General features: G+C 30.7%; 1 protein-coding gene across 3 annotated transcripts in view; it reads right to left on the reverse strand.

Annotated features, from left to right (window-relative positions):
• LOC127736468 (SH3 and multiple ankyrin repeat domains protein 2-like) overlaps positions 1 to 27,660 on the reverse strand; it is a 108,731-nt gene that overhangs the window by 9,784 nt on the left and 71,287 nt on the right. For 2 of the 3 annotated variants that reach the window (XM_052247018.1, XM_052247017.1), the window contains 5 exons: positions 13,213 to 13,286; positions 4,129 to 4,262; positions 1,251 to 1,443; positions 693 to 776; positions 261 to 311 (listed from right to left, as the gene is read on the reverse strand). In XM_052247018.1, coding sequence (XP_052102978.1) covers positions 261 to 311; positions 693 to 776; positions 1,251 to 1,443; positions 4,129 to 4,262; positions 13,213 to 13,286 — 536 coding nt within the window. The remainder of the gene's footprint in view (positions 1 to 260; positions 312 to 692; positions 777 to 1,250; positions 1,444 to 4,128; positions 4,263 to 13,212; positions 13,287 to 27,660) is intronic. The other variant, XM_052247020.1, reaches the window with a different exon arrangement.

The raw sequence follows: 27,660 nt of genomic DNA on the forward strand, positions 1-27,660 counted from the left end.
ACAGAAATTGTATTGGTCATTGCAGTTTAATCAGTATTAGTATCTTGATCTGTGAAGCTCTTACTGAAGCGGGCATTAATATTTGTGATCAGAGAAAAAAAGGAAACATGAACATGAACAAATACAACAAAATAAAGGGAAAACATAGGCAAAAGCCAACATGTAAAAACATTCAACAGTGCATCAAAATAATTTTGTAGCTATGTGAGGCAAAAGCAAAACAAAGCTACTTTGACAATATCAATAACAAAAATGTGCACCTTCACCGGAGGCTCGTATAACATTGTCATTTCTACGTTGTTCCTCATTGCCTGTCAAAAAGAATGTATTTATGTTAGGGATGTGGATGTGTGATCAGAGAAGTAACCTCTTATACCATAGGAGTAAAATTTTATATGAAAAAGAAACTGTTTGATAATGCTTATAATGTTAATAACTAGTCTAGCACTGTATTTATTCCTACTCTATATGGATGAAAGTGCAGTCAAAACCTCTATGATTATAGAAGTAAAATATTTCTTAAAATTAGCCTATTCCCAAAAAATTCTAATAAAAATCATAATTGGAAAGGACAGAGTGCATTAAGATTTACTACAATTTGTCACAATTAAAAATATCATAAATATTAAGAACTTAATTCCTCACCCACAATAAGGACTAAAATTTAAATCAAGACTTTTGAATTTTTTTACCTAATTCATTTAGTCCCTCTGCTAACTGTCGACCCTTTTCTTTCGAAAGTGAAGTCCTTGGGTCTCTTCGAGGTGGCTGGGGTGCTGGAAACAAAAAAGATATAAAATATGAAAACAAATCATCAGATCAAAAATTTGGAATTCAATTAGCCAAATATTTTTAATACCGGGGAAAAAAGCGATTAAAGACACATTGAAAGATTTTCAAGATCATAAGTTGGTTTACTTTGTAAAGGCCTTCCTAATCTTTCTATAAGTTGCAAGCATTCAAGTTCATTACTTAAGACCTTATAAATACCATTACTATGAAGAACATCCATAAAAGTGTTATTCCTTTAATATGTTCTTTTCTTGAATTAAAAGTACATAAAACACATAATAACTTCTTCTTCCAACCAAAAGAACAAAGAATTGTAAAATTGTTGAATGGATTTTTGTTCTTTGTTATTGCTTAATGATTACTATATTTTAAAAGTTCTTGTTCATAAAAGCAGTCATGTGTTTGCCAAATTCTCTTTATTTTGTCTTCTTTACATTTTACACATATCTGCTACTGACCTTGTTTTTTACTACCACTTGCACTATTGGTAGTTCTTGATGGCAGTGTCATTGTACCATCCATATGTTGCCAATTAACTGGGTTCTGTTGAGGTCTAACAGTTACAACTTTCATGGCCAGGGTATCTCCAGAGTTACGTATAACCTGTACCACTCGATCATGTGATGCACGAACCACATTTTCACCATTTATCTAAAATGGAAACAAATTAACTTATGTTTTCCTGTAAAATAGATCCTGTTTCATATTGATAAATAACCAAATTTTAACAAAAGTGGCAAATTTTCTATTGAATTTTGAGAGAAAGGAGTAAAACCATACTTTAATTTCTGTTTGGAGTTGATAACCTTACATTATTTTCTGTTTGGAGTTATAACCATATATTATTTTCTGTTTGGAGTTATAACCATATATTATTTTCTGTTTGGAGTTATAACCATATATTATTTTCTGTTTGGAGTTATAACCATATATTATACTCTGTTTGGAGTTATAACCATATATTATACACTGTTTGGAGTTATAACCATACATTATATTCTGTTTGGAGTTATAATCATACATTATTTTCTGTTTGGAGTTATAACCATACATTATTTTCTGTTTGGAGTTATAACCATATATTATTTTCTGTTTGGAGTTATAACCATATATTATACTCTGTTTGGAGTTATAACCATATATTATACTCTGTTTGGAGTTATAACCATACATTATATTCTGTTTGGAGTTATAATCATACATTATTTTCTGTTTGGAGTTATAACCATACATTATTTTCTGTTTGGAGTTATAACCATATATTATTTTCTGTTTGGAGTTATAACCATATATTATACTCTGTTTGGAGTTATAACCATATATTATACTCTGTTTGGAGTTATAACCATATATTATACTCTGTTTGGAGTTATAATCATACATTATTTTCATTGATATACCGGTAGTATTAATGTCTCACCTAAAAACACCATCTACCTCCTGTTAATATTTGATAGCACACTATGAAATTATATTAAGTAAAAAATCAGAAAAAAAAAATAATGTAACATTATAACACCTTTATTGGCTTTAAATGTTTTAAGTACTGAAAACCCCCATGAAAAATTCTTACCCACACCCTTTTGATGCTTAACCTACCGTACTTCTGTTCTTAACAAAAGTATTCAAAATCATGTTTTTGCTTTTTTATAACCAGGCTGTTTTAAATTTATAGACTTTTTATGATCTGTGCAATTAGACTATAGTACAGAATGTATAATGGACCCATTTCTTTTTCCATCCCCTAACCACTAAGTGTTCACATTGGTGTAAGATAAAACTTTTTTTTTTACTGTGTTATCATGCCTATAGGACAAGTCTGATCACATCATGAACATATTTTATACACATGTGACCTCTCATTTCAGGTCAAATCTTTTCAATTGGGACAATAAAATAAATTCAAACAATCTTAACTATGATAAAATCCCAAGTAATAACCAATTTCACTAGCCGTAAGGAATTTCCGTGTTAGTTTCACTATTGTTAAGGCCTAGATAATGAAAATTTCTCCCAATTAAAACTCTTTCGACAAATTTATCAGCATTCTGGGGGTAGCTTCAGGATGTTAGCTTAAAGAAAAGCCACTCTTACTTTCTAACTTAAACCATTACATATCTGAATTACAACAACTATGATGAACTACTGGAATTCACTTAATTTTCTCCAATGATCTTATGGAATGTACATTGCAGTTTTTAACCAAATATTTGATACAACAACTTTTAATTTGATCATGACTGCCAATTATATTTTGAGTGACAGCAACATTACACTACTGCCATACTGCACTATGGAAACGATATGGATTCATTATTATTCCTGGAACTTTTAATTTTTTTCATGGATTTTGTTGGTTTAGGTGAACTACGAATATAAGGTTGTATTTGTTGCCTCTAAACTAGTTTCAGTTTCTGGTACGTTTGATATTAAGTGTTCAACAAAATACAAATTTACTATGGAAAAATCAATGTCCAAATATACTGGCCAATTTAGACCAAAGTATTTGAATGGTCAACCCAAAATTTGTGTCAGGTTATATATAATTGCTTAAATTCTCTTTCAAGTAAGAACTCATAAAATATGTCAAAGGAAACCTAGATAAAAACTCTCTAATAAACTCTGGACAAAGTGGACCTTCTCTGGACCTAAACTCTTTAGTCATTACTGCCAATAAATCTGAAGAAACAATTTCTTTCTTTAAAACAGCAAAACATGCATGATCTATGTTCTGTAATGACAGTAGGGGATCATATCTACATAAAGAACACCCTTAAAACAAACACTTCACATACTGATAAATCAATACCAAACTGTTTAATCAATACTAGATATGACATTGGTATTTCAAAATTTGTGAAATACACTATGTGTGATTTATCTATAGGTTTACATTGTTTCAGTTTTCAGACAACAGTGACATCAATTCTTCTACAAAACCGTGAACGTTTTCACTTAACACATTGATAGTATTTACTTGTAAAATTTTTAAAGTGACGTATATAATTTTCTAGAGTTTCATTAAAGTATTGAATAATAATATCAAAATTCAGTAGATCTCCCCAAATGACCTCTTTTTTATATCAATGTATTATCTATATAATATTTAGATCAGTTCATCTCTCAGATAAATATTCGTTTAACCCTCTTACCAATGTTTTGCTTAAAGGGAGCGTAGATTTAGAAATTGCAAACAAAGATTATTCCAAGTGATGTCTATTTTAAGGATTAGTTCTTTTGCTCTTATATGTTTAAAATATAACTTGTAGACTTTATTGAGAAACTCCTGATTTGCTGTAAGGAATGTTAACAGGGACATTTGGTTTAATATATTACCTCTAATATAAAATCACCAGGTTTTAAACCTGCTCTGTCTGCTCGGCTGCTTGGGTCCACACTGTCCAAATACTGTAAGGCAGGGAACTCTGGTGTAGGATGGAAGTCAAGCTCTCCATTTCTTGTACTTTGTGCTGAAAAAGAAAAAAAGAAAAATTAAACTAATAATCATTTTAAAATTATATTTTTCATGCATTTAGCTTTGAATTATTCAATAATTCGTCACATTATGCATTGATGATGCAATCTGGATAATGTTCCTTTCACAAAAGTATATGGTCCAGTAACTATAACTGATGCTGTCAGAATATCTATGGAAGATCTATGGTAAATTTCAAATTGTGTTGTATTTGCTGTTCAGACTAATTGTGTAAAACTACTACCATCCAATGATACATTAGCAGTGTCTTCAAGATATTTCCTGTGTTCAATCATCTACATTTGTCCTGAAAAATCTTACTGCCGAAACATTATCCACAAAATTAAGGCTTTTTAAAAGAAATGTTATAAGAACTTCTGAAAACTCTAGCTATGTGTGTCATAAAACCTAATTACCTTTTCTGGTATCATAGCGATTTTTATGCTTAATAATCCTTCCTGATCTTACAACATTTCCCATTTTGTTTTTACAAATTTTGTAACGTAAGTACATAAAATGAAGTCACATCTATATAAAATAGCCACAAATCGATGCTTTTTATCCAATGAACTACAAATTTACATCTGTAGTTTGTGACATAATTGTCATTGGACATCTGTTGCCATCGGTTTGTTGATTAAAAATTGTCTCGAAGAATCTGCTGTGTTATAGATAATATACATTGCTTCAGATGTTCCTACATCTGTTTTTAAGTTGAATAATATATTTGTTGAATATAAGATTGTAAAGTTAAATTGTTTTTTCATGTACTTTTAATCCATAATCACTAATTTTCCAAGTTGCAAGTCTAATTCACAGTCTTTTTACTACAGAAATATTAGCTGTGAATCAAACTATATAACTAAACCAACTGTTAAAACATGTTCATGTCAATTTTTTCAACATTCTGAACTAGATTATAAATTTCCATAACAAGAGTGCACACGCTGAAATGTCTCGCCTTCTTTACTAATCATTGATATTATGTTGATAGTCCTAAATATAAAGCTTTATTACAACTGTCACATAAACTTAACATTAACCAAGTAAACTAAACATTGACCAATGAACCATGAAAATGAGGTCAAGGTCAGATGAACCATGCTAGGCAGGCATGTACAGCTAACAATTCTTCCATACAACAAATATAGTTGACCTATTGCTTATAGTTTAAGAAAAACAGACCAAAACACAAAAACTTAACACTGAGCAATGAACCTTGAAAATGAGGTCAAGGTCAAATAAAACCTGTGTGACTGCCAAATAGATCATAAAATATTTCCATACACCAAATATAGTTGAACTATTGCATATAGTATTAGAAAAAAAGACCAAAACTCAAAAAACTTAACTTTGACCACTGAACCATGAAAATGAGGTCAAGGTCAGATGATACCTGCCCGCTAGACATGTACACCTTACAATCATTCCATACACCAAATATAGTAGACCTATGGCATACAGTATAAGAAAAACAGACCAAAACACCAAAAAATAACTATAACCACTGAACCATGAAAATGAGGTCAAGGTCAGATGACACCTGCCAGTTGGACATGTACACCTTACAGTCCTTCCATACACCGAATATACTAGACCTATTGTTTATAGTATCTGAGATATGGACTTGACCACCAAAACTTAACCTTGTTCATTGATCCATGAAATGAGGTCGAGGTCAAGTGAAAACTGTCTGACGGGCATGAGGACCTTGCAAGGTACGCACATACCAAATATAGTTGAACTATTGCATATAGTATTAGAAAAAAAGACCAAAACTCAAAAACTTAACTTTGACCACTGAACCATGAAAATGAGGTCAAGGTCAGATGACACCTGCCCGCTAGACATGTACACCTTACAATCATTCCATACACCAAATATAGTAGACCTATGGCATACAGTATAAGAAAACCAGACCAAAACACAAAAACTTAACTATAACCATTGAACCATGAAAATGAGGTCAAGGTCAGATGACACTTGCCAGTTGGACATGTACACCTTACCGTCCTTCCATACACCGAATATACTAGACCTATTGCTTATAGTATCTGAGATATGGACTTAACCACCAACACTTAACCTTGTTCACTGATCCATGAAATGAGGTCGAGGTCAAGTGAAAACTGTCTGACGGGCATGAGGACCTTGCAAGGTACGCACATACCAAATATAGTTATCCTATTACTTATAATAAGAGAGAATCTAACATTACAAAAAATCTTAACTTTTTTTTCAAGTAGTCATTGAACCATGAAGATGAGGTCAAGGACATTGGACATGTGACTGACGGAAACTTCGTAACATGAGGCATCCATATACAAAGTATGAAGCATCCAGACCTTCGACCTTCTAAAATATAAAGCTTTTAAGAAGTTAGCTAACGCCGCCGCCGCCGCCGGATCACTATCCCTATGTCGAGCTTTCTGCGACAAAAGTCGCAGGCTCGACAAAAAACAAACAAGTTGTTAAAACTTGTTCTTTTTAGTTTCTTATATTTCATCATGGTTTAGTTTATACAAGTCAAGAGTAAGCAAAAATTAAAAATATACAGGGAAGATTAAAATTCAAAGAAGACAAAACACTGTCCATCATTCATGCTGTTTGTCCCATTCAGAGAAAAATGTGTTCTATTGAGTCAAAAATGATTAAATAAAAGCTTTTTAATCCGATTCTACATTTCATTTGAATAGAGAGAGTCAAAGAACTTATTTTAAGCATTAAACACTTTTAAATATTCTTTAAAAAAAAATATTTTAAATTTTAAGACATATATCATTTCTTTGACAGTTAAGATGAATGAATATCAATTTCAGAGGGTCAAATATCGGTTGAAACTAGGAATTCTAATTTGCAAATGAAAAGTTTACTTATAATAAAACATTTGTAATAAAATTGTATTTTACAAATCAATTTCTTGTGCTAAAAGGTAATTAAGATATAAGGGTCCAAACAGGAGACTAATCTATAGATCATTGTTGATGTAAAATGTAAATTATGAAATATCTATATGAAGTGAATACCTATACACATTTTGCAATGCCAACCAATTTGTCAAAATAAGTGACTCTGAAATATCCTTTTTAATCAAAAGAATCCTGTATAGGCCTCATATCAGAGTAGAATACCCATAATGGAGCTTTGTTATTTTTTCATAAACATATCATATAAGGAATTTGAAAGCAAAATATTTATAGTATGAAAAGAAAAATGATAAAGTTCAAACAGTTATGCTAAGTATATACATAAATTTCTGTGACATTTCAATCACAGTAAATGTACTGTAAACCATGTGAGTACATGTTATGTAATACAATGCAATGTAAGTAAAATAGGGACTGACACGCCTTATCAATGACATATTCAGCTGACCTGCTCAGCCAGGTTAGGTCACTAAAGATCTAAAATATATGTATGATCAAACTAAAATAAAAGGGGTAGGACATCAATCAGCTGATTGACAGTTGTATTTTTTGTATCCCTTAAATATGAATATTGTGAATTTGTAGGTTACAAGTGATGGTCAACTCAGAGGGGGTCACATCATGAACATTTCTGTCTATTTGATTGATAATATACTACACTTTGAAATGGTAAATAGTGTCAAAGTTCAAAGGTTGGACAAAAAATTGCACAGCTTAATAACCAATTGCCCTTTAAAATTTCGATGCAACAAGTTACAATTTAGTTATATCAAGATGTGTGGCAACTGAACTTATGAATTGATATATGGACAGTGACTATCAGTAATGTGTGAGTGACCAAGTCATAGTTTTCCCTTGCATTTTTTTCATAGAAAGGATGGTGGTCATGCAGTTAGAGTAAAAGGGATCTTCAATTTTATAAGGATGGGGTCCAAATCACTGCATGGGGGCCCTAATATGCGTAAAACCCTCTAGGAAAACACTGATGTTGACAATGCTCAATGAATGTATTATCTGCAAGTTAGTTTGCTATGATGACCCATCAAATAAAAAAAGATCAATATATGGACATAAGTTTTAAATCTGCTGGATTATTGGACACTGACGTAACTGCTACATGTAAATGGACAATTTACTTAAACTATTAGTATAAAGGATAGCCATATATGTTGAATACTTTTTATGTTAGTTAACCAAATGTATAAACACTTTGAGGATGAAAGACAGGTGTTACTAGGTAAACCAAGTGTCTTATGACACTTTCAAATACTGTCTCAGTATACCACCCTGACTCCTACTTGGTCTGGACAATTTAATATAATGACTGGACAGATTTTAAACAAACAGCCATTAGGTTTATATGTATAAAGTGGTAAAATAAACAAGGTGTGTTCAATTCTAATATAAATATTTTAAAGAAGGTAGTTAAATTGTAATTTATTGTCTTGCTGTATAAAACAATGATGACAAGTAACTGTGCTGACAAACAAAAATAAGTACTTAAGTCCCTTTTAAATAGAGCACTAGTTACAAAATACTAAATATTCTGAAAAATAGATTGCAGAAAGGGTTAGAAGAAAAAGAAAATATATGATAGAAATTTGGAAAAGTTACAGTCAGACATAACAATTCTCCCCTTAGCAATTTAAAAAAAAAGAAAAAAAAGAAAAGAAAACAGGTTGGAGTCTACAGAATCCTACTTAAAAGATAATGAATAAAAGGAGACATAGGAAAGATGTCAATGATACAGTAACCAACACAATTAACTAACCAAAGTCTAAACAAAGTTGTGAATGAATTAAGCAGAAACTTTCAAAGACCTGCCCTCAAGTCTAAAACACTGACTTGGGACAGATACATTAACATCTTGATCGATAAAACTAGTTTTTTGAGACTGAACCCTCCCCTTTTTTAAAAACTTTGACCATTGGACTACAAACAGTAAATAAAAGAACATTAAAAAAAATCAGTAAAGGAACAGCACTAATTTTTTTTGAGCGTTTGTAGTGTGGTTGCTTTCTCAATCATGTTTACTACAAATCTCCTTTATTTAAGTTATCATCTTTGTGGAAAATAATGTAATGTTCATATAGGGCTGTCAACTTGTAACAAAAGGCTTTATGGGCCATCATTGAGAAAACATCTCTTTGGACTTTGGTCATGAATAAACCCATATGAACAATGAAAATAAAGTTTAGCAGCCACATAAACCTTGAATATACAATAAAGCAAAGATCAAATAACTTAATATACTTTTTCTCTTTTATGTTTATACTCTTAACAATAAACGAAGTCTTTAGCAGAGGATATCAACCCCTTGAATAAGTTCAATTTTTATTTTTGGATTCCTGAACATAGCCAGTTCAATGACCAAATATGTAAGTAACAAGTTCCTCACTGAAAACCCCATCTTTAGAAACTATCTAAGTTAGCATAACAATAAAGCAACAATCAAATTTTTCTTGTTGTTAATCCCTCAAATATTTTAAAGTGTGTTGCCGCATACAATTAGATCAAAAGGAAATTGTTTTTTAGCTAGAGTTTAAAATCATGAATTTTTCATTTAAAAAATGAACACAGCTGTCCTGATACATTATAAAACACTCAAAATAATGAGGTCAAGTGATTTTTTTTTTTTGTCTGAAAGTAATTTTACACCCCATTTGATCACAGGAATTCTTGCCTTAAAATGACTCTCTCATATTGTGAAGATTTTAAAAAGATCTCAATCTATTTTCTTTCTACTTAAAGTGTTTTGTTTATTTTAGGTCTAAACTTCACAATGATCTTTTAACTACAAAACCAAGATGTTTCCACTAACAAATTTACAGTAGAAAAACTTTTTAACGCAGATGTCTATGTGACTGGGTTAAGAGATGAAATCAAAAACGAATTACATGTACTTTGTTTTTAACCTACAAATATTTAAGCACAAATTCATTCATTAAATACTCTTTCATGCCAAACTGTTTATGAAGGATCAACGTGGTATTTATCTTATAGTAGCAAAACTTTACCCTTATGTTGTTGTTCTAGATTTCGTCAGAATCTTTATTATACATTAAGCTTTTATGCATAGAATCTGGACAAATTCAGCATTATTTTTCAAAAAAAGGTAACTGAATAAAAAGATGCTGAATTCGGTCCAACGTTTAACCAAGGTAAAGGCAGCATATCACATTTCAATCACACCTTTAAATCCACATTTATCACTTCAAAAAGTCAATTGAAACAACATTTAAAAAGAGATTAGAAAATTTTTTACCACATGATTTAAATAATCACCACATAACTATTTGCTTAATCGACCTCTGTTTAACCTCGAGGCAACATGGAACATACATAATTAGACCATGGAAGTAACATAGACAAAATAATACTTCCATGATTAAACATATACCCAGATCTGACAGCATTGAAGTACTCTTAATTATAGGATTAAATTGCAGGACTTCATGAAAAGCAATGTTTTTGAAACTTTTAATATAAAGTAAATACATGTACCATTGTAATCCATACATTACAATGCAATTTAGCGAGGCATTTGATATCTTGTTACAGGAATTCTAGTGTTAAGTTTTTAGTGTATATCAACAAGACTGATTCTTTACATTTCAAATAAGAAGACAATTTGATAACACATTGTACAGATCATGTATCAGATATATTCTAACAAATCCAATTTTTCACTTGACAAGACCCACATTAAGTAAATACATTTTTATTTTTATTGGCAAGGGTGTAAAGTTTTAGTGAAACAGGCTTAAAATTCCACCCGAACAAAGATTGTAAGGTAAACAGGGCAATAAAATCTGTCCAAAACAAAGTGAACAAGATCAGGTTTCTCTGATGCATTGAGTAAAATTAACAAGGGCTGATTATATTTCTTAGGATTTTGGTGTTAGGTCCTCAAATGTTATCAAATTGTACATATCATATATATATATATATAGTGTACAGATCAGTATCAATGTCATATATGATAAGTTTAATGCAAGTTGTCAGATGGAGGATTACAAAATGGATGACTGTCTACTTGCAAGATTGCGTATCAACTATTTTTAAGAATCAAGAATGTTGTGTTTGACTTATAAGCACTTAGTCACTTAGAAAATTCAAAAGATCAACAGCCTCATTGTAAATTGAAAAACAATTTTTGTCTCTATATGGAGGTGTTTTTACATAATAAAAAATTTCTTTTTTTCACTACCTACAAAAGTATATTGTTATGAGGTTGAAAGAACATGGTAGGGTATATCATTATTTAGGGTAAGTGTAATGAATTACATACAGAGTGTGGTGACATACAGTCAATAAAACCAAAACCATTCAAAAAAATAAAAGAATATTGAGGAGGGGTGTAAACTAGGCTAATATAATACTTCTATTGTGTGAAACACAGTATTTTTATGTTCATTCATGAATTCTTGCATTTTTGACCCAATTCTGTTAGGCCTTTTTATACACTTGATGATAGAAACAGAAAATTGACATGAAGAATTTAATTTCCTCACAGAATTTTGTGTGATACAATATTTCTCCACTCCAGACTGTGTTAAAATTTGAAAATTTAACTGTGTAGGATGGACATAAGTCATATAACAAAAGATGCAGTGGTGCAATCATTTTCTTAAACAAATTCGTAGACCATGAGTAGGCTGATTTTGACCTTCTTTTCAGATGAATTGCCAAAAAGATGTGCTCTTTTTATGTCACTTCATCAGTCATGTTCACCTGTTTAAAGAGGGTTACAGTGGAGGGTAAGTATGTGCATGGAGGAAATTGAAAAGAAAGGTGTATTTCATTATAATTTTTTTATCCATGAATGGAGCAGTTCTTTGGTTGTTTTTTTAATAAACTCTGAGAAAAATGGCAATTTAACATGAAAACCCATTTAAGACAACACTGGAAAACATTTTGCATGAAAATAGTTCTTTCCCGTCTTTTTTATGTGCCTTAATGTTGAAAAAACCGAGAACTACAAGGAAATAAGACAATATGAACTTTGACCAATTTATTTAGAGATAAACATATGTGAACCATGAGCTGATTATAAAAAAATTAACTATAATTAGTCAGAAAAAGTATAAAATACCTTTACTACATTTTTGCATATAGAATTCCATTGTGTATTTGGCTTGCTGTCTCATTTACATAATAAATTGTATAAATTTAGTAATAATTGACATGGCTCCAAAAGTTCTGCATAGAAAAAACCTTTAAAGCAATGAAACTTCAACATACATATATGTGTGAACTGTTTATATGAATAAAAAAACTTTTTATCTCAATTTATATCAAAGTGTAAAGTTTGAACTGATGATTTTGCACTGACTTATACATTTCAGCTCACAAACAGTGTCAAGATCATCAATTATTGTCCTTTAGTGTAAATAATGTATCTCAATGACAACAAAACATGTATCATATGCATGCTTTGGGATTTTCAATACATGTACTTAAATTACTGAACAAAAATAATTAAGTTAAATTTTATGCATTCAAATTACGGAATATGAGAGGACTGAACTGTGTTTAAGCTGGCCACACCTGACAAAGACATCCTTTTCAGACAGGATATAATTTTTCATGGAATGTGAAGATGATCTCACTAATTACCGAATGTCTGCAATTTATCAGGCACTTCATTTCATTGTTATATATTTGTTTACCTGTTTATTAAAGTATAATTTATTCAATGTATTGTCTTGTTCATTTTCATTTACTTGCATAATAACGCAAAAGTTTGATGCAAATAAGATCTCCCAGAAATTGCAAAATATGGCAAACAGTTATTTTTGTGAAACATATTTGCTTATTTGACATGTTCTCCAACTGAGAGGTTGTTTTTCTTATTTCAAGCATGTATGACAAAATGTGCCTTCAAGTCTCAATAAGATATTTTGTTCTTCATGATGCCACTTTTTTTATTCCACTTTCCTTCATACAATGTGATATTTAAGCATATTAAGAGCTTGAACTCACTCTGCAAGGTGAACCAAGCTTTAAAGTACTTACATTTAGCTCCTCTGAGAATAAAGCCATAGCCCTCTGGTCCTCTTTGTAATACTACAGTTCTAGGAGCATAATCACTGTAAAAGATCAATATCAAGTTATAAGTACATTTTATAGTTTTATCATTTACTTTAAACTTTGCCAATAAATCATTAATAAATACTATAAAAAGGTGTGGTGATAAGTATGCTCCTTCACCAAGACAAAAAAGTCTTGGGATGCTTCATATGTGTGCCAGTCCCAAATCAAGAACCTCTTCAGAGTTTGCCACTGTTTCTTGATGTTAACTTGGTATAGATGAACAAGTCTTGGTAGTCTCTACTGAACTCATTCACAAATTGCTTAGAACTGCACTGATATAAACTTGACATATGTTATCAACACATTTTTAACACTGAAAATCCTATGTTGAACCAACTAGATGTTGTTTTTTTTTGCTGTCTCATTGACATTTACCTAAAATACCCTTCAATTAAAATTTACAATTGGAAGCACAACAATGTTAAGTTTAAGAATTACATCCTTTGAATATTTAGAAATATTCTTTGAAAACTTTAAAGAAGTAGGTTCCAAATAAATGGAGATTTTGTTTGTTTTGTTTTCTTTGATGAACTGAATTAACTCCCATATTTGACCTATATCAATGTATGGCATGATTTGATATCAATTGTGGTTCCACTAACAATTTTCTGTTATGCTACTCCTATAGTTCTCTGATAAGGCAGATACACACATTTGATGAACAATTCATGTTTTCTACTCATGTTTTAAGTAATTTACATGATAAACTGGAACTGAAAACATATTCCCCTTAATTGTGTATGTGCAATAATTAAACTCGCATTTTTGTCCATTCTTGAAAAATCGCAATAATAAATGCACTCAATAATTTCTGAATTTACAGTATTCACTAATCAGCATGCTGACAACATACCAACCAACTGCAAAACTCAAAAAAAGTATTAAAATAAGGAGAAGAGGTATAGGATTGCCAGTGAGACAACTGTACATCAGAGACCAATGGACAAGGATCTTTTCAACTCTGTCACTCACTCTTAAGTCAACACAAACTCAGACATTTTCAAGTAATTCCAACTAGGTTACCAATAATGTTACTTAAAATAGATTTTAAAAGCTTATGTAATGGCTCAAAACTAAACAGAATTCAATGGAACAAAACAACAGCCATAGAACTAAAGAGACTTTTACATGCTTTTGAAGGGGGCTTGGCAGACTTTTATCTAACTCCCCTACATAATTTTTTCATTATGACATGTCAAAAAATGCAACTGTCTTACAGTAGTAGAAAATGGAGATTTATTGTAATTATAAGGAAGTTATATTTTAAAAGTTTTTCTGAGATGATTTGATAATTACAGAGCTGCAAGTGAACCATACTGTCACATAAAAAGAATATCTGACCTTATTTTCCAATGACTTACTTTGATATGTTTGTCGTCCTGACTTGCCTTACTGTTACCAACCGCAAAGTTGCACTTTTTTTTAGTAATTTTTTTTTAAACATTTCCCTTTTTGAACTTCCTCTTTATGTCAAGGAAACCATTTCATGAACTTCAACTTTCTAAGTGAGGTCATAATCTCATTTTGATCCAAATTATCCTTTTATCGACAAATCCAAAGGAAAAAAACAATTTCTCTTAGAAATTTAAACTTCCAAAATATGTCTGATATTCACAAAAGACAAAAGGCACAGATTGTCGTCAATGATTCAATTGGTTAACTCAGCAAAGATCAGAAGTTACAGAGATGAAGGGAAATATATCTAATCACCAAAACTCTTGACATGGACTTCGACTATTCTAATCTAATCATATGATATGTGCAAAATGGACGATTAAATTAGACAAATGACGTAAATGATTTAATGGTATACTTTGAATCTTCTCTTTGTTAAATTGAAAAAAATATTTCCTTTTAGAAGTGTTTTTTGTCAAATCTTTAATACCTGTTATGTTAGATCAATTTATTTCATTCATGTATATTTTTTATCCAAGACAAAACAAAATTAGCATATTTTGTGGTTAAATGCCCCCCAATTTTTAATATTCACTAGTGTTGATAAATCTATAACTCATTTGAGAGTTGTTTCAATGTTGCTGGAATATTTCTTTTCAATACAGACAGCTTTAAAGGCAAAAGTGAAAGGAAACACTTTTGCCCAGCACTTTATATACAATGTATAACTCTTAGTATTATCTTTTTCCAAGAAATGACTTGTATTCTTCTGATACTTATAAGCTTATTGGTCAAACAAAATTTTGTAAAATTGTTAAAAGAACATTTAACACAGTTCTAAATTAATTTATTGCATATGCTAACAAATTTTTGATTTGCAATATATACATTGCAAAAAGGGGATATGGTGTATTAATAACCAAACTTTCTGCATGCACATGACAAAACTGAAACCAAAGAACTACACTTTTCTTGCTGATCTTTATCTCAAAGTAACAGTGAGGCCTAAAAATCAGACCAAAAGCTAACATCTCACTGCAAGTTCAAGATGGTCCCTAGAACCTGTTTGAGTTGAAAGCTTTGCTAGATTTTGCTCAGAATACAGATGCTAGGTGATTTAGACAAATTATAGACTTTAATTGGGTAAAGAAATCTGACAAATACTTGAGTATAATTTACCTGATGTATAATATACAAGTTAATAGTTTATCTGTATGTTCCCATTATCTTGATACATGTAAATATGTAACATGTAACTAACTGTTCACATTTATTTGTTGCTAAATACTTTATTGTACTAATAAACCCAATACTAAGGGACTTCAGGGAAATAAAAAGTCTCAAGGAAGTCTCTCTCAAAGTGAAAATGGTGTCAATAGACAGAACTTTAATTTTCAGAAATAGGTGAGAATAAGTATTTTTAAATCCTTAAAATAGCAATTTTGGTTTAAAAACCACTTCACTTTTAAATATTGACTCACAAGCATATCAAATCTCAAAGAATAACAGACAAACCAGTTTTAACCAAACCACATGATTGATATTCTTATATATATTTTAACCCATAACAATTAGGTCACATATTGAAGGAAATGATTATTGCTTACATTTCTAAAACAAAATGAAGATACCTTTTTAATTCTTTTCAGGGATTTACAAAAATCTGTTTCCAGATCAATGATTTGGTCAATCCATTTGGTATTTTGAAACTAGTGAAAGTAAAATCATAACTGTAATTTTGACAACATTCTAAAAAGTTGGTTTGATTTTATATGATGGCTGCTCAATATCCAGTGGCAAATATTACATGCATCTTCAGGATGTCAATAAAAAAGTTGGGGAAGATACAAAAGGGAGAATAAAAACTCACAAGTCAAAGAGAGACTCACTTTATCATGGCACAACAAATAAAAGAAAAAAGGCAAAAGACAATCAACGACATAAAAAATAGACTGATCAACCTGAACCTCAACAAAAACTGGGAGTGATCTCAGGTACCCTGCAAGGGTTAGCAGAGTGAAAAAAGAGAAATAGATTTCCACACTCTATTTTCAACCAATATGATATAAAGGTTAGCTGAACAGTAGGTAAATATTAAGCTGCAAGATGAAAATGTGTACTATGTAACATGTTGCATTGTGTACAGTTTTTGAATAAGACATTTTTTTCTTTTCATGTAAGCTAAAACAACCATAGCAATGAGCTGACAGACAGAAGAAGACATTAGTGTAATGAGATTACAAGCTTGAAAGGCAGACGACAGTAATAAATGGGAAAATAAAACAGACAATAAAAACAAGGAAATAAATACTCCATCATTGTCCTCACACCTTAGGTATTAAAACATAATGTTATGGTCAGTAAGTTGTCCATTATGCATTATTGATAAATGTCCAATGTCATTTTGCTTATCATGAATTTTCAGATGATGAATTTGTGTTTCATGTCCAATGGCAAATGTTACATGCATATCAGTATGAGAAAATATCAATGAGATATGAATATTTAACTATCACTTTCAAGTCAACTTGATCCACCAAAATTTGTGGTTTTGATAAAATAAAAACATTCTTGTATTTCTAAAACAAGTTGTAGTTTTTTTTAAATTCAAGTTCTTTGGTCAAGCTCACTGTTTAAGTAAATTCAATCAATTCAAACCAGTATGCACTAGTACCAATTTTTATTATAAAGACCATTATATAAATAGTGCTTTTTTTCCCTCCTAGCTGCAAAACTGTAGATTAATTACGCTTGTTTCCCCATTTACCTCTTTATTCATTAACAGTCAGAGAAAAGCAAATAATTTACTCATACAGGACAATGAAGTTAACAGAAAGAACTGAAAACTTTGAATCCTTGTCAAAAATCATTGTATTGGTTTTATCTAATGATGACAAATCAGGGCGTTAATTTTTGCCCATCTACCTTCCTCTAAATGACTTCAGAAGATTTCAAAATCTTATACTAATCAATTATTTACAATGAAAAAGTATGAGTAAATGTTAAAGCAAGACAGCCTATTCAAAACACAAATAGATCAATATTTACAAACAATGACATCATGTGTTTGTTGTTATTTATAGATGTACACCTGGATACGGTAATTAATGTAATCATTTAATCAGGAGTCCATTGGTTAATCATTACTACTCACTAATAACTATACTGAGCAATAGTAATAAAATATCGGCCACATAGGGAAATTTTTATATTATTTTTTCCGCTTCAGGGATTTATTTCTCTGATATTGACAACTAACAATTGTGCAGATTACATAAGGAAAAGTTTAATTTATGTTTTATTGATTTCTGTTTCTTTTTACTTTTATTCAAAATAAAAATAAGATTAAGAAATATCCGTGTTTTTTTACGGTACATCCTGATATGATCACCTTTAAAACAAGTAGAAGGCAAGGGTAAACATCCAATATCCAAAACGTAAATTAATTAGTTGACAAAAAAACATTGACAATTATCATGGGGAATCTTGTATATTCCCAAGTATTGTCGTCAGGATCAAAGTTTCATGATAATCGGGGATAAACATACATGCATATGATTGTAACTGCACCTTTTTGACACCAGTATATTACTTTGATGTTTAATGATTGCACATTATTTGGTTAAATTGTACCACAAACATTTGCGGTTAATTTACGTAAAAGTTAAATAACTGACTCTTTATTAGACAAACACTTTTTTTTTGCTTTTTTATCACTTTCACCTATCCTTAGAGTATACAACTTACACTAGGCATTAATCACTCTTATCACGATTTTACATTACCTAAAATAACCACATTGTAAAAGGCAGGTTGTTTGTTTCAGGAAAATTTGTAAATATCATTAACTTTAAAAGGCTGTTGATTCAGAAAGGTGTTGACGTAAAATGCCACACACTCTCTTTCACATTCCTTGTAAAAAAAATGCACATTTCCGTTACAGTTTTTCTCCCTACTTATAAATGCTATAGATTAGATTGACACTTTTCTTCATGAGCCTAGTCAGTTCATTCAATTCAGCAAAACAACGAGTCATGCTACTCACAAATGACTACAACAGCAAACTCAAAAATGATCAATCTAGATAAACCCTAGATCAATGTGCATTATGTGTCAACTTTAACATCAGCCAAAGTAGTCAAGGAGAAGGCTAAGATTGTGCCAAGATATCAAAAATTGAAAAAAAAAAAGCATTCAGTAATGGTGATCTGCACTACAATGCTTAAATTCAGCAGCTACTGTGAATTCATTTATTTTCATGGGTACAAATTTTCGTGGATTGAGAAAAAAATCGTATTTTCAAGGATATTTGAATTCATGGTTTTGCCAAAGTTTGAAAATATGCCATAGAAATTTGTACTGGGTTGAACATTTAAACTTGTGGTTCACCTATATTCACGAAATCCACAAAAATTGGTATCCAACGAATAATAATGAGTCCACAGTATCTGATCATGTTTGATTTTAATAAGACCCCTTTCATCCCTACCTTGAAAAAAACATTCACCAGTTTGAGACTGTTATATAGACAATGAGTAAGAAATTGACACAAGGTCTTTTTGAATCTTCACAGAGCTTGTTTAAGACAGAAAATGGGTTGTACAAATGATTTCATTGTTCAATTTCCAGTAAAAGCATGTTTCAACATATGGCCAAATGACCTTTCTACAAGAGACATCTGTTTCTTCATGAACTTTTGCCACCAATACCACAACCTAATACACCAAACAAGCACACCCTTCATGTTCAATGTCCATTTATAATTTACACTTGACAGGACATTTTGATAAAACAATCAACTGTCATTCTAAAAAGAAAATTTATCTTCACACATGCTTTAGATTGACACTTCAAAAAGTAAACTTAGACAAATTTGTTCTATCTGAAAGTGACAGTTACCTTAATGTTACCAAAGGTAGAAATAGTTTACAAGTCTTTAATTCTTTGTACAATGTCAACCTTGCCAAAATGATTTTGTGGGACATACCATAGATAAAACTGATTTTAGTTGATAAATCCAAAACACACACAAGGTTTAAAAAAGAGGTCTTTGTTTAAATGAAAAATGAACGTACTTGTTCAACTGCATTGTAAGTGCAAATAAAATCTCAAAATCACATGTATAAACACTTTTGTAAATCCATGAAAATGTCATAGTTATCTTAAGCGCAAAAAAATTTCCACCCTAAAATTGTTCTTGTAAGATTGATTCACCTTAATATTTCATTAACAATGTTAATAACATGCAATGAGAGAACTTTTTCCCAGCATGCAATGCGAAAACTTTCATTTTGCTCTGTACTTTACATTCCTGTTCATTTAGAGCAAAATTAATCCTCCTTGTTATCTTACCGTGAAACATGGACAGTTGATGGCCTAGGTGCCTGAAATACTCTCCTCACAAGAATCACATTTTTCATTTTAACCGGCTTCTTTTTGTGTTTATTAAACTTGTACATCCGTACAGGTACATGTACAAAGAATAGTCTATTTCCTTCCATTATAATTATATATTAAGTTACCGATCCATTATTTTACATCAATTCATCTTTTTGGCCTATAATATACACAACACATTACATATGCTAGAACATGCTTTACGTCTATTTACAACTACAATTTGCACTTATTTACATTCAAATTGTATGCTCATCAAGATTTGATCACCCAAAGACAAAAACAAAGTGTCATCATCGTCATAACATACTGTGTGTTAACATTTTAAATTGTTCATATCTCTGAAAAAGATTCAAAATCATCAATGTATCCTTTTGTCTTTTACCGGTATTTTATACAAGTCCATACAAAATTATAGATTTAAAGCTGGCATTCTATTTGCAATGTTAATTATAGAATTAAGACTTTAAGGTATATTATTCCATACAAATCCACCGTCTTTCAATGAGTAGCTTATAAGCTTTAAACTTATAAGATTAGGAAAACAATTTGTATAGCCGAATATTTTTTTATGCATTTAAAATTATCTTAAGAAATATAATGCATTTAAATTCACAGCAATTTTTTCTATTCAAATATTTTCTGAATATTTCATACAGAAATCAATAAGAAATTTCAATACCAAATGAAGTCTGCCTTTTCATTCAAATGCTTATTAAAAATTGATGAAAATGAAAACAAAACTAAAAGTCAATAAAAGATTGAAAGACAACATTGAATAGTTTATTGATACATGTCTTGGAATGCACAATTCAAAGTTGAAATTTTATTTCAAACTAAAGGGGTAATTTGTATGAGGTATTGTTGTCCTGAAGTTGACTAAAAGCACATTTGACCTTTTTTCCTAATTATTTTATTACTAGCATTCATATAATGAATTTAACTATAGAGATTTTCCCAGACAAAATATTTTAAGTATAGTGCCCCAATTCTTTGGATTTACATGAAATTTTGCTTTTGGTCATGATTATTGACCTATTTCCTTTAGTATAAATCACCCGTTACATTTGTAAACTAAGATGAAATTCATATCATATTTTGGAAAAGTTGGGTTCACAGAAAAGTCTAAAAATTCCTTTAAGTAAGCAAACATTTGAAACCAATACAACTTTATAATTCATTTCCGCTTTAAAACCAAAATTCCTCACATTTATTTACGGCAAAATAACAAAAGGCACCAAAATAAAACTGTGCCATTCAATCAATGCTCAAACACAGATAATACCCAAAAACCATACTAAGCAGGTTATAAAGTTAAAATATTTAAATTTTTTATTGTATTTGAACTTTAAAGTTATATGATATGACCCCATAATAAGTCATGATTCAGTAGTCAGGGTAAGTTGTCCACTGACAATGGCATCTGTATTGTCATAATCAGTGTCATATTTTAAGAGCTCACCCTCTATTCATTATTTCTATTCAGATATTTTAAATATTTATCATCTCGATCATGGTCAGAATTTTCTTAACAATGAAGAGGTGGCAATGACATTATTGTTTAAACACCTAAACTGCCGTTAACCAAAACGGGCGTTTTTTCAATATGATGCACTATTTGTGATTCCGTACAATATTTTGTAACCTCATTATCAGTTGTCGCTGTGAATCTGTTTCAATGATAAAACAACTCATTGTTAAATGACATTCCAAACACCGTGGGCATTATCGATATGTACAGAGATGTCCAAGGCAATCCCTTTTACCATTATCATTCTTGACAAGATTTTAGCAACAGTAAAATTTGTAACTTAGTAGGACTTATGTATCTAACATTGATAAATGAAGGTTAATAAATGACACATCTATAATATGTTTAAGAGACAATATATCAAAATGTCATTTTTGTGTAACCTCTTTTGGAAATTATTTTTTAAAGAAAATTGTACTAAACAGTTGATGAATACATATTTCAGTCTCAAAGCCATAAACATAAAGTCAACAATTTTTGTTTGAGTTGAGATTAAAGAATAAAACATTGTACTATAATGAGAGTGTAAATTTCACTTGAGTTGAAGATTTTTTATTTCAAGTATCTCAAGAATCTATAAACATAATTATCAGTATATACTTTTAAGTAATTGTGTTTTCTGTTTGGTATTTAGTTAATAATAAAGATCCATTTTGTTACATCTTGTGATCCGTTTATTTGGCAATCGCCATGGCAGTCAGCAGGTTTTAAGAACATCCTTTGTTCGACCTGTTAGTAAAATGCGTTTTGTTAAAATATACTTTTTCACTTTTTTGGTCTTTTGGAAAATGTTGTTTGTGCTGTATTTAGACCCCTCTTCCAAGAAATTTGTTTTGCATGCACACGTATAAAAATTGCAGTTTTTATCCAACGCAATCATAGGTTTGAACATTGTTTTCAATTTAGACTTATTTACTTTTAAGTAATTGCTATATCATCTTCCTTATTGTACACAGCAAATTCTTCCTTCATTTACCTAAGGGGACCCAACCCATATAGGGCTATACTCAAGTTAACCTTAACCCCAAAACTATCCCATACATACCCTATACCTAACCCTAACACTAGCCCTATTCCTAAAACCTAACCCTAACTCTAACAAACCCTAACCTAAACCTAAACTGAACCCTTACCCCAAAGTACAGGTTAATGAGAGCATCAGCACTTTTCAAAGTCCAAGTGTTGAACAAAAAGAAATCATAGTAAAAATTCTTAATTGCACATGAACACCAGTTTGTTGTGAAAACATTTATTCCCATCATGGTTAAACACTCACTAATCAATCAATCATTATGGACAACAATACTGTAAATTCAGAAATTATTGCGTGCATTTATTATATCTATTTTGTCATTTTTGACTAAATTGCGATTTTAATTTTTGCGATATTGAGAAAAATCCTGTTTCATATAAAAAATTTCGAAAATGCGAGTTTAAATTATTGCGATTATAACCATGTGGCATTTTTCGCAATAAAAAAAACATCGCAATAATTTCTGAATTTACAGTAGTTAAAATCCTGGACAACCATATGATTCAACTATGTTTTAACTATGTACCGTGGGTCAATATTTCAATCGGAAAAATGCTAATTCAATTTAAAAATTTAGAACTTACTTATATTCTATTGTCTTCAATAACATTTGATTTTATGTTTATATTTTGGTCCTTGATTACATGAATCTTTCATGTATCTATAATATGTCCTTTAAACAACATAGTAGAATTACACATAATGTTTCCCCAATAGTACATCACTAATGGATATGTATCACCACAAAACCACAATGCACTCAGTATACGAAGTCAGGAAGGACTGGAAGCAATTTGGACTATATTTTAGATAAAAGACCTAACTTGTAACTTTCACATTAAATCTAATTACACCAGTCAGCAAGGACTGTACTCATACTTTATATAGTACAAGTTACAGAGTGAACTCAAACACACAAGTCAGATCTGTCACTTATCATCAAAAAGAGGATTTTTTAATAACAAGTATATTTGTAAACTCAATTTCCCATGTGAATTCAAAGAGTTCATTAAGTAATTACATATCCATAGGACTACCAAGAACAAGGAACATATCCATAGGACTACCAAGAACAAGGAACATATCCACAGGACTACCAAGAACAAGGAACATATCCATAGGACTACCAAGAACAAGGAACATATCCACAGGACTACCAAGAACAAGGAACATATTCATAGGACTACCAAGAACAAGGAACATATCCATAGGACTACCAAGAACAAGGAACATATCCACAGGACTACCAAGAACAAGGAACATATCCATAGGACTAACAAGAACAAGGAAAATATCCATAGGACTACCAAGAACAAGGAACATATTCATAGGACTACCAAGAACAAGGAACATATCCATAGGACTACCAAGAACAAAGAACATATCCATACCAATACTTCCCATTTCAACTGACTGTCAACACTGAACCCTTAACCCCTTTGGGACTGAATATTTTGTTTAGATTAGTCATGTGTTTGGTTTACACAACAGGGGTTCAAATTAGCATGGGTACCAGATCTGATACCTGTCATTTCTGGCAGGGAACCACTGATTTTTGATTTACCAAAGTCTTGGATCACCTTTCAGTTACGGTGATGCTTTAAACAGAACCTATTAAATGTACAACTTTCTTAAGTAGGTCCACTCACTTGAAAATTCAATTTGAAGCCCTGCACAAATTAAATTGATAAAGAATATAGACTGTATACTGATACAAGAGTTGAATTTACACAGGTTTCCAGTTTACACACCATTCAGTGCAGAAAGGTTTCACCAGAGAAAATGATTCATGCTTGTTTGAAGTAAACAAATAGAAACCTCAAGAAATTAGCATTTGTACTTTGATGACAGGATTTTCAATCTAAAATTAACTAGCGAATAATTGATGAATTTTTCATGTAAACTAATTATTGACTACCAATAACAAATACTACTTTTCGTGATATATCGTTCCTTATTTCCTGAAAATGGTGGACGAATGCTGCATTTCTTATGTTCTCTCATCATTTATTAAACAAAGTCACTTTTATAGTAAATATATTTTTGAAATATTATGTCGGTACAACCACTTCTATAATTTTCAAATAGAACTAAGACATTACCTACAGAGAAAACAAACAAGCAATTGTGTTCATATGTTTCCAGCAAAACTATTAAAATTAATTTGAATCTTTTCCCTATCAAAAGGTACAAATGTACATAAATTCCAATTGGTGGGAAATGTAGAGCATTTGAAGGTAAATTTTTACATATACTCTAGAAATATACCACAATTTTCACCATTTAATGTAACTGCTAATTATTATAATGGACAACTTTGAAACTAAAATCATTATGATACTTATGTGTTCCAATAGACATGATAGAGACATATTATAGCATGATTATACTATTAAAGGAATAATTTTTGCATTGTCATTCAGGAAACCAAATTTGTCAATAAAAATATATGGAATCAAAAATAATATATATATATTTACACAAATATCTTTTAATTTTTTTGTGTTGTTAGGTTGATGTCTAATTGTTGTACTTCAAACAACTCCTTTATATTCATGCCAATGCCAATTAATCTAAATATATATGGATATGGTCTGACAAGAAAAAATGAGGTTTATCATCATTACTTTTATTTGCTTAGAAATGATCCAAATTTTGATTACTGTAGCTTGAATACAACAGAAAGACTTCCATTCAAACCCACATGGTTAACAGACAGGTAAAAGGAGGGGTGGGGTGTCAAATGGAAGTCTTGCCTATAAAAGTTCTACAAACACTGTATTCAAAAGATTGTTTTCTAAATTTGATTACATTTTTCAAATTTCCTCGACCTCTGTCAAACCAGTCAATTAAAGTGATCACATAACATTACACAGTAGGTTGAACACAAATATGTTGTATGCCTCTTGGGCTTAAAACAGTTAGGAGAAAACTACTACATGTTTATAAATTTAATGAGACCATCTGATAAAGTGCTACTTAATATTCACATATTTATTCATAACTGATGGATACATTAAAGTTTTAAAAAAACTTAGTTAGTCATTTGTCTTTGACAAATCAGCTAGATTTCTTGTATTACACCTACAGCTGTTTCTGTTCATGAATTTCATGTCAGAATTGCTAAGATTTACTGAGAAAAAAGATCATTGAACTAGCGAAAAGTAAATTTTCCATAATTAACATGCAAGCTTCAAAAGGTAAAGATGAATATTCAAGAAATATTCAGGAATTGGATAACTTGCAAAGCAGACAAAGACAGATTCATTCAAGGGTCATGATGTTTTTCAAAATCTGTATCTAACACTCCAGACTAGAACCAATAACAGAGCAGTGAATCAATACCAGTACTGGTCTTACAGTTTAACAGAATAAAATTGAGAATGGAAATGGGGAATGTGTCAAAGAGACTTCTTAATGCATTTTACAATGAATTTTGAGCCAGCTATAGATTTCATATCTATGCTCAAATAAAAAAATCTACTATTAAATTCTAGCTTAGTTCAAAAACATGGAACTAGAGCTACAAGTTTTATACTTAAATATGGATGTCATGGTCAAATCTTGTATTATGTGGCAATGTGATTGGGTGATTGTTGTTTATTTAACATCAAGTAGCACATATTAAATGGGACAAAAACAAATTAACAATTGATGCATTAGGTAGTACATGTAGTCTGCAAAGTTTGTCAACCAGGATGAAGGACAAGAATTTCAATGGCCACTAGAAAATGAGGGAATGTTGAATAGGAGCAGAAATTTTGCCTTGCAACAGGTCACCTATGAACCCCTCAATCAGTTGTTGAAAGGGTTCCTTTATTGTGCAGAGAATGTGGCCAATGTGTATTGGAAACACCTGATTAAGTAGAAGGAGACTAAATTATAATAATTAGAAGATGTGGTAAGATTGAGTCAAGTGTCCACCAGAGACCAAATGATGTAGATGTAAGCAGCCTTTTTCATGTGATCCTGACTATATTTGAGGATATTGCTAATATCCATGCATAGTGACCTTAATGTAGCTGAGTTACCTAAAAACTAATTCCCTGACGGAAATTAAAATCTAACAACTGAAACTTCCATGTAAATATTATAAATTTCTTCAATATGTTAGAACTAAATTCTGCAAATATGTGCTACACAAAAATTCACACAAACAAGTACATGTACATGTATGACGTTCCTTGTTGTTTTGGTTATATAAACATCCATATATTGCATAAATAATACATAACTGTGACAAGTTATGACCAGGTCATATAAACAGTGCACTTAAGGGCCAATTAGATGTCACTATGTGATAGATGGGTTATCTTCTCCTGATCCTTAGCAATCATGTAAAAATGAGGTATCAAGATAGGGTCATCTGAATATAGTTTGAGGGCCAAGATAACTCATTGATTTTAAAAATCTCATTCAAAATCTAATACTTTTTCAAAGTTAAGGTGAGAAATGATAATGGCTAAAGAAAACAAATAGCCACAGAATAGGCAGTATAAAAGAAAAAAGGAGACATTACTGAATAATAATCACAATTTTCATCCTAATTTGTCTAGAATTCTGAAAGGTGATAAGTGTTCAGAAGTCTATAACACTCTTGCAGATAGTTGGATGTGTATTACTTTCACTTCTTAATTTTTTGCATGCAAGAGGAATGTGTAATTCAAAACAAATATTGGTAAATGTCAACAAAAAAATTTATTGGCTAAAATAATTTGACCCCATTGTAACCTCATTTTTACCTGAAGGAGTCATAGATCCTATTGATAGGTGTTGAGACCTGTGGATATATGATTTATTGATTAACTTTGACAAATATTTGTCTCTGAACCTTTGTATAATATTTATATTGGTCAAGAAATGTTGTTAATCCTAAATAATGGGTAATTTTTGGAAAGATCAATTTACAAAGAAATCTAAAATCAAATTAAGTCACCTTTTATTTATAGGTGTGATAATCTCTTAATGGTAAACAAGCAAAAACCCATTCCTAAATTAGATCAATGACTAATTT

Source organism: Mytilus californianus, unplaced genomic scaffold, assembly GCF_021869535.1.
Source record: "Mytilus californianus isolate M0D057914Y unplaced genomic scaffold, xbMytCali1.0.p SCAF_31, whole genome shotgun sequence".
Lineage (NCBI taxonomy): Eukaryota > Metazoa > Mollusca > Bivalvia > Mytilida > Mytilidae > Mytilus > Mytilus californianus.